This window comes from Lissotriton helveticus, chromosome 11 (assembly GCF_964261635.1).
Source record: "Lissotriton helveticus chromosome 11, aLisHel1.1, whole genome shotgun sequence".
Lineage (NCBI taxonomy): Eukaryota > Metazoa > Chordata > Amphibia > Caudata > Salamandridae > Lissotriton > Lissotriton helveticus.
Window position 1 is genome coordinate 15644115 of NC_136072.1, and position 9674 is coordinate 15653788.

General features: G+C 46.3%; 1 protein-coding gene across 1 annotated transcript in view; it reads right to left on the reverse strand.

The window, feature by feature from the left end:
* The window catches only part of LOC144791347 (uncharacterized), a 363412-nt gene extending 354729 nt beyond the window's left edge, over positions 1-8683 (reverse strand). Inside the window, exon 1 of the mRNA XM_078666025.1 lies at positions 8500-8683. Coding sequence (XP_078522151.1) covers positions 8500-8558 — 59 coding nt within the window. The 5' untranslated portion in view covers positions 8559-8683. The remainder of the gene's footprint in view (positions 1-8499) is intronic.
* Positions 8684-9674: the final 991 nt, after the last annotated feature.

A 9674-nucleotide genomic window follows, 5' to 3' on the forward strand; every position in this document is an offset into this window, starting at 1 on the left:
AGTGCTGCAAGGGGCATCATAAATGAGTCTCTAAGCGTGCCCGTCCCAACACAAAGGCCGCATTTATGAGGTTTTGGCACAGGGCAGTGCCACAAGGAATCTTGCTGTGCTGCCCTACATCAAAATAAAAGGGCAGCAATGCCCAGTATCTATAAGATATGGCGCATTTCTGCCCTTTACCCCTGCGCTGCTGCACAGTGGGCTTCCATGCGCTAATGTAGGCATCCTTGCTCCGGGGTGCAAGCGTTCCTGTGTTTCAGGGCTGATTGATTATGTGCAGCAAGAGACACCTCCCTGCACAAAATCAATCGATTCGGACGATTTCCTCTTTCAATGTGTGCTGCAGAATGCAGCACACTTAGAAGAGGAAAAAACAAGGAGAAATGAAAACATTTATCCTTGCTGTGACTCCCTAACGACCCCCTGTGGTGGTGTTAGATTCTGACATATTTCCTGGTTTTTGCTTTTCCGTAAATCTGGGAATGCTTAAGATTACTTGGGTGTTGCGTGGGAACACCCACAGAAACACCCATGGAACCCCCCTCTCACGTAGTGTTCTGCGTGAAAGAGGCACATATTTACAAGGCTATGAAAAGCCACATAAAGTGGCTTTACGTCACCTTGTGAATATGTCGCGGCACATTGCACCAAGTCAGAAAAGTGACGTTCCTGCAGTGCAAAAGTTCCTCAAGGGACCTCATGAATGAGGACCTAAGTGCGCATACCCAAACTAAAAGAATGGATTTTCAACCTCAAAATGTGCAAGTGCAAGTGAAAAGGAGCTGTCCAAACACAAAAGAACTGTCATCTTCCCTGAGGTCCTCAGCTGTGGTTTTATCCATTGACCTCACCAACTCAGACGGTGCCCCAGCAGCACAGAGGGAAAGACAGTGGAAAGGAAGGAGGGACAACATCAAAGTCTTTGCACGAGGACCTTCCAGATCATGTGATTTTAGAGGTGCCATGTTATTCTTGATACAATACATTTTGGGTGTCATTGTTTTGAACAATGTTTGTTTGGGATGATTTTTCTAGTACACGTGTAGCTTGTAAAATTGCTTTAAGAGGTTTATTCTACTTTCATGATGGTTTTACACCAGCCATTGAAGCTGATCTTGAATTTTTTGTTTGTCACAATAATATCACACCTACCCAACCTCATACAAAGGGATGTATGACATTACAACGCATACTTTTACAACGCCTACCTTTACATCGCAAGTTTTACAACGCATACCATTACAGCGCATAATGCTTTTGGGCGCTGGATAGTGAATAGTTTAATTTACTATTCCAACTCCAGTCCCCGTGGATAGTAGGGAAGGTGTTGGATAGTACATTAAACCTATTCCCTATCCTAGAGCGCCCCCCAGCACTATGCGTTGTAATAGTTTGCGTTGTAAAAGTTGCGTCGTAATGGTAGTGCGTTGTAAAAGTTTTGTTGTAAAGGCTGTATACCCATACAAAGACCCCCATCCCTGGGACCATCAAGGAGAGTGGTACAGCCCTCTCCCTGTCATTTACTGCTGTGGTGAATGTCCCCTTACTAGGGCAACAACCTCTTTCTTTGTTAAGCTGACACTAGGGTGTCCTTCCTTAGTGAAGCTTCCATTGGGAAATACCAGTAGGTTACACCCGACATCAATCACCCATGTCTAGGTCCAGTTGTGTACACAATGATTTCCCTGAAGCTGCAGAAATTATTCTTTCAAGTAACCATGTCATATTGTACAAGATGAGTTCTGAATAATTCTGCCATGGTAAAGTCAATGTGGTGATGGTGGTAGACATTCATGCCACAGTCTCTGCTCCCAACGACACCCCTGCGATCAACATGCGCCTTCTGTGGTTGTGTCACTTGTTATCTCTATGGCGACATCAAGGCGACTTTACTGAGCACCTTCACCGCATGCCAAGGACTTCTCTTCGGAGGCTCGCTTACACAACATTGAATTTAATATCTGGTTGTCCAGCCCTACGCTGATGTTTCGTGGAAACCAGAGCGCAGTCAACAGACACCATGGATGCAAGCCTTGCTCCTTCCGTAGCTGCCGGACTGTCCTCTTTCTGTAACCATATGTGGCGACGAGAGCCGACTAGGAGCCCGGCACCATAGCAGACACTTCTACATCTTCAGCCCGGATCCCGTGCCAAGCATGAATGACTAGGTTTTATTTACATTTATGACACTGCCACAGATAACCAATCTTCAATGCCCTGTTGATCATTTATTGCCACAAATCAGTGTAGGTTGATAAACCCATGAACTTAAGTATTGATTTCAGCATCTGCCCGTGGCAGGAACTTCCTGGTTCAATGTCAAGTCTTCACCGACGTCAACAAGAGCAGAATGATCCTTCTTGTCTCAAGTTGCTTTTGCGGGCGAAGGAATTCGCCATTTCTAGGAACCTGTATTTTGTTTGGAGTTTTCTTACAGCAGGGAAGATCTAAGAGAAGGCAAAACTAGCTATCCTCTGCCCATTGTAATCTATTTTCTAGGCAGAAAACTATACAAACTCTCCAGCGAAGCTATGAATTAATCGATCAGGATTTCTAGAGCACAGCTATTCACCAGTGAGGGTATCCAGGAGCCGACAGCCACGCTGCTTGGGAGGGATCAGTTGAACAACCAGGTCTTGAGTCTCCTTCTGGATTCCTGGAGGGGGGTTGAGGTCCGGAGATTGAAGTGGAAGCTGTTCCAGAACGTTGCAGTGAGGTAGGAGAAGGAAAGTCTCCCACTGTTGCATCAGCGGATGAGGAGGGTGTTAGCGAGGGACTGAGAAGGAGCACAGTGGTCTGTAGGGTTGGTGGAATTTCAGGTGGTGGTTGATGTAGGCTGGTCCTTGGTTGTGCAGGGCTTTTGTAGGTGTGAGTCAGAATCTTGTAATTGTGGAAGGGGGTCAGTGGAGTTTCCTCAGGTGAGATGAGTTGTGGGTTCATCTGGAGAGGTCGAGGAAGAGTCTAGCTGCTGAGGTCAGTATGATCTGCAGTCATTTCAAGAGGTGTGAACAAGGCAGCACACATGCAAACAGCAAAAACAAGGAGAAATGAAGCATTTCTCCTCGTTTCGCCACCTTAAGAATGGGATTTTCCTGGTCTTAAGCTTGGCGCTGCCTCCTATTATCACCGCTCTTGATAACAGGTGGCAGCGTCGAAGTGAATGGGTGTTTCGGTGGAACGCCCACTGCAACACCCACGGCACCCGCCTTTCACGCTAATTTTAGGGGCCCTATTAGCAAGGCAGCCTCGTTATGTGGTTTAACGCTGCCTTGGTTATTGGGAGCTGACATTATCCCCACCACAACGTCACAAAAAGTGACGTTGTGGTGGCAATAGGGGCTTAGTAATATGCCCCCACTCACTCTAATACTAGTGTCATGCTTCATCATTGGGCTCACCCCAACTCCTAGAGGTCAGGGTGGGCTCTACCATATTTCAGGGGGCACTTATGAAAAGGTGCATGAGGGCGTAACTTAAAAGATAAAAAAACCTCACCCACTCCTAAAGTATCCTTTATTAATGGAGTGGGAGTTAATTCTAGGATCCAATGGTCCAATAACCCTAAACTAGGCACCAACATGTTTCAGCCCTTCCTAGTGGCCTAAATAAGTCCTGGGCATTCATCAGGATGGGATGTAAAGATCTTACTTCCCCCAGAGACGTGAGTGCATTAAAAGTGTGCAATTAGCATACAGCACATTGAATAATCTGTTATGAACAAGTCTGAGACTTGCCACTGGTTTAATTAAGAGGATTTTCCCCACATGAACAGGGCGTCAGTTCTCAAGGAAGCACAGGGGGAGCCGGCCTTGTAGTCACACATTCATCAAAGGTCCATCCCTGCCGCTGCCTACTTGGTGCTCTGTTCCCTTGCTTGTCAGGGAAAAAATACCATGTGATCTAAGAGAGGGATCCGAAATCCTACCCTTGGTCCTGACGAAAGCCAACGACCCCAAGGGTGCAAGTATAGCTGAAACATGTCGACCAGATGTTCTTTTTTTATATTTATGCGCGGGATACTGTAAATTCTCCCAAAACAAATCATGTACCTCTCTTAACCTTGCCACTATCTCTAGTAATCCCTAAATAAATTCGACAAGGGTTTGCGGATAGGAGGCAGATTTAAGTACGTTTATACAGAAAGGATCCCACAAATGTCTCAGGCATGAGAGACCTCTCCTCCTGGTGGAGGATAGACCCAACGATGTCACGTTCAGTCATAGGTACGTCGGTGAAGAACTTACCACTGACTGGACATCACTGTTGAGAGTCCTACGAGAAACCCAGTTGGCGATGCTCAAGTCGAGCTCGTTCTCTTCCACTCTCCATGATTTTGTATTGCAGTGCAAGGGAGGCTGCGTGGAACGCCTTCTAGCGTCTCCCCACCCCCTTTGATTTTTGAGAATGAGATATAAGAGGCGCCTTCGAGGAGACACTGTTTCTTGGCTGCGACTTTACTCAAGACATTATCAGAGACAACTTCTGTGTCCAGATGTGCAGATTAGGGGGCTCATTAGGATGGAGGATTTCCCGCATCCTCGGGGCCGGCGGAAGCCACCGCCGGCATGGAGGATGCGGAAAATCCTCTGCGGACCCACCAAAGACCCACTTAGGATGGCTGGTGGGTCCTGGTTTCAGTCCGCCGCTTTTCCGCCGCGGTTGACTTACAACCGCGGCGGAAAAGCTGCAACATGGCTGGCGGTGTTTATAAGACACCGCCAGCCCTATTAGGATAGTGTAAAAGAGATGCTTTTCCACGGTGGCTTTTCCGCCGTGGAAAAGCATACGGATTTTGACTTCGGGGGCCCGTTGCGGGCCCCCTGGGTGAAGGGAGGATGGGGGGTGCACATGGCGGTTACCCATGGTACCCCCCTGCATTTGTATGCAGAAAGCGGCAGGCACCGCGCGGTGCCTGCCGCTTTCAGCATACAAATGCAATGTATGCATTTTTAACATTGCGGCGGGTGCAGCTTGAAGCTGCACCTGCCGCAATGTTACAGATAGAGGATGTGACCGCCACCCTGGCGGTCCCATCCTAATCTTCACGGAGGGAACGCCGCTGCCCATGCGGACGTTCCCTCCTACTCTGGGGTCGCGGACGGACTCAAGTCCGTCCGCGATCCTAATGAGCCCCTAAATGTGGAATCTCCACCGTGAAACTGTTCTAATATCCCAGGCAGGTCCATGGAAGTCAATCCATCTTCAGATCAGTTCTGTGGTTTCAAAAATTTGGTAACTTTCTGATGGATACCCTTTGACCTGCCGATACTTGACACTGGTGCAAATGCAGGGAATACTCTTGTGCACTATTTGCACTGTTTTCACAATGTATGAAATGGAGCAAACTTACTTTTCTGCATCCCTTAACACAACTATTCTTACCTCAAGCAAACATGCAGAGACAGATTGAGGAACACTTTATATATATGTATATCTCAAAACAAAACCCTTTCAGGCATAGAGTAACGCATAAAAGACACTTGAGGTGAGTAGATCTAGAATGTTGCTGGTGTTGAGGGTGCTCTAACAGGAGCTGCTTTCCACCTAAACTTGAGAACTACCCAGAGTTCTCTCCTTCTTTTTTGCATATATATATATGTATATATATATATATATATATATATATAATTTATTTATTATCACTTTTTGACGAAGCCGTGAGGCGAAACGCGTCTGTTGGAGGGGTAGGGGGTCTGTAATAAACCCTTCTGTAACTGGAGACCTGCATGCCTTCCTCTTTTCAACATCGGAAGGGATACTGATTTGTTCTGAAATATATATATATATATATATATATATATATATATATTGTTTCTAGATAATTTTACATGTGCACCAGTGATTAAAACAAGGAAATCAAAGTCCACCAATGAACATTGCTTTAAAAAAAAAAAGTGCGAAAATAATTTTACACAATTTTCGTCACTTATGCAATGGCCAATGAACGCGTTGTGTTTTCCATAAACATAGCCTCATTTCTCGCATAATATCTGACATATGGACAACATACATTTCTCCCCTTCTTATCTTATACACAGCAGCAATGGTGAAATCACAAGTAAAATACTGGTGCAAATGCAGGCCGGTTTTGAAATCCCTCCTTTGGTATCACAGTCCAGGAGTCCCTAATGGACCCCACCTTATCAGACACACTTGATTGTTTTCTGACAGAAAGTGAAAAGATAGCATCTGAAACGTTAAACACGTCTTTAAATAGTTTGAGCGCTTTTCTTAGAGAGTTTGGACTCGCACTGTCACAGGGAAGCCACTTTCTAGTGTCACAATGGATCTGCTATAAAGTTACAGGTGACATCTGATGTTACATGCAAAAACAACAGTTGATGGACAGAATGCAGAACAATGTCATACATTCACCCCAGTACAGAGATCTGGGCCTAAATCCATCGTTTTTTTGCTCACCACACCACCCCAGTTCAGACATGCCCAAATGCAAATCAGCCTTGACCCTGTGCCTCATGGGAACAGTCCAGCCCGAACAGCCAGACCAGGTCCTCCCAGAACTGGAAACAAGCATCCAAGGACCGATTTCTGGCTATCAGCCGTCATCAGCCGGGCTTGCTTGAATCCAGTGGTGTCACGGCTGACCTGTTGTAAACTCTTCCACCAGAGCAGGACTTGCATTTTTACTACAAGCGACTTGTGATGTCAGAACTGACTTGTTACAAAATGCCATTCTAGAGCAGTATCAATCAATCATTAACTTTAATCGATTTGTTAAGCAAATCATTAAAGCACATAAATGACAGTCCTTTCAATATGGAGGAAAATTACATAATTTAGGTAAAATGCTCAAGATCATTAAAAGGTTACTAAATTCTATAAAACCATGGGGAATAAAAACAAATAAGATAAGAAGCAAATAGCAACTCAATAGAATCATTCAAATGTACTTTTCTTGGCAAATCTGCCACAGCCTCAACATAATTCATGTCCCTCCTGTGAGAAAGATAAAGTGTGCATGCAAAAGGAAGGAAGAAAAAGCGCTTTAGCGTGTGCTATGAATTGATGCACTCAGTTATCCGTCTTGTTTTCTTGATATGAGGGCTCCTCTTATAAAATGTAAGACCGCAACACAAATATCAAAGTGTCTATAAGTGACCTAAACCTTCTCTATAAGAACAACCTCAGTATCGGGAGCAAAAATATGGATCGATTTTATCTCACCAGGTTCCACTTAAGCACGTTGCACTTTTTGGTAGACTTTCCCAATCAAAGTGGTTGTCATGACTCCCTTCCGCCCTGCCCATGTAATAATGTGTCAAAACAATCTACCCTGCACTTTGTTTTGTGCAAATGTAAATGTATTGCGATTAATAGCGCACGTATCACCCGAAGGCATCAAGGCGCTTGCTTTGGGAACCCGTCCTGGCTTTTCCCTGTGAGATAACCCCTACTGGGTATCCCCAGGGTGAAAGTCAGACATCCCGCAGCGGGTGGGCCGCCGTAGTGGAGATTAAGCAACTATTGCCCAGAGTTGCAGCGTAGGACCCCATGATTAGAATAGGTTCCGAGGCGAGAATTATCAGGTCCGTGGATATTTGGGCTCAAGACCCTGCCGCGTCGGGAATTGAACCCTGGTCCAGGGTCTGACCTCTGCTTCATAGTCTGCCTCCTCTAACCAGTGAGCCACACTTCTCCACATAGATGCTTGTGATATCACAACTAACAGCCTCCCCACGCACCTCATGACCATCACCTCACTTCCGGAATTCCGAATGTCCCTCAAGACCTGGCTGTTCGAATGAGCCTCCTTGAAAGTGCCTAGACACCCTATTGGGTGATAGCAGCGCTTTACGCATCCCAATTTTTATTGATTGATCTGTCACAAAGTGTCACATCACAGCAGTGATGTCATCTGTAGTTACAGGATACCTGTGATGTCACAACTGATCTATTTCAAAGTATCACAACACAAAAGTGCCCACATTTTCTTCTTACAGGGGACTTATCATCTCACAACCAGCTATAAACGCCAGGGGTAAAAACAGGGCAACCTGCCTGCACCGTCGTTTGTTCTTGTGCTGTAAGCAATGAAGGGAACAGTATTTGCTCCAAATCAGAGATTGGCAATAGAGTAAGACAGGGAGCAAACCGACCCCCACTCCACTCCCCCTGTTTGCTATTTGACACAATTGCCCCTCCTGGTCGGTTTATAAGCATTAAAATTGTTCTGCATGTTTAGAAAATCCTTCATAATCCTTTTGCTCTACATTTACTCAATAAATTGCTCTAAAAACGGAATAATAGTGCATGATGCGTGTCCCCTGCTTCTACCCTGGTGCATGGATTCTGCCTGAGGTCACACAAGGCGTCAGGGGGTGACTTACCCGTCAGAGCCGAGGATCAGAGGGCTGAGGAGAGCCAGCAGCAGCGCCGGGAGCCCCATGCTGCAGGAGTGAGCGCTGCCTGTCACTCAGGTGTCTGCCCTAGTGCAGGGATTCTGCCTGAGGTCACACGAGGCGTCAGTGGGTGACTTACCCGTCAGAGCCGAGGATCAGAGAGCTCAGGAGAGCCAGCAGCAGCGCCGGGAGCCCCATGCTGCAGGAGTGAGCGCTGCCTGTCACTCAGGTGTCATGCTGGCAGAAGCATCACCCTGGGGAGAGGGAGGACGAGTGAGAGGCCTGGGCGCCTCCTTTCTAGCCTAGCACAGCTGGGTGAGGCCTCCCCCCAGCCCCGCCCTGTAATGTGTCAGCCATTATCCAGGGGTTGTAAAGTGTCGGCAGCTGCTTCATGGCACCTTGAATCAGGGACGTCAGGAACCTGCAGGGAGCCCGTCCCTGCGTGGGCCAGCCTGGGGTCAAAGGCAGGGCGGAGCAAGCACTGGCAAAGCCAACAGCTCTCGCTGCTCTGGAAAGTGAAAGTGCTTCTTGGCAAGTTTGTGAGCTCGAGTGGATTGGTGAGTGGTTGAATGCGAGAAACAGCAAATGAATGGGTGGTTGAGAGAATGAATAGGTGAGTGAAAGTGCGAGGGTAAATGAATGAATGAATTGGTTGTTTCTAGAGGTGGACTACTCCATGAATGTTTCAATGGATGGAGGAAGAACTGCATACATAGGTGTGCCAGATTGAATGATTTAGTGATTGTGCACATCGATGCTTAGAAGAAAGGCAGAGGAGGGAGAGCATGGATGGATGCATGGGTGGATGAAGGGTGAGAACATGGAGGGATGCATGTGTAAGCTGCTATTTCCTCCAGCTGCTGCTGAGCTCACTCACACATTCATCCAAACATATATCTAGTGATTCATCCATACCTTCATACATCCATACATTCACTCAGCCTCTCACCAATGCAAATATGGCTTCAGGCCTACCCAGTGCAGCCTGACTGCTGCAATGTAAACCTGCAGTAGGACATTTGAACCCACTTTTGACAGATAAAAACCTCGCTTTTAAATATTAATAAGTCACCCCTATGGAGGGAATATAGCCAACAAGGCCAGGTGTATGGTAATTAAAACAAAACTAATAATGTTATCATGTCCCTACAGTGTCAAGGTCTAAAAATCTATTCTCACTGTGGCAGGCCTAGTTGTCCTATGTAGAAAGCCAGAGTAGAGATTAAAATACTATTACTGTATCTCAGGAACCGGACTACCTAGATAAATCATTAAATTACTTATTAAAAATCTGATTCAATGCAGAAGTTGGAT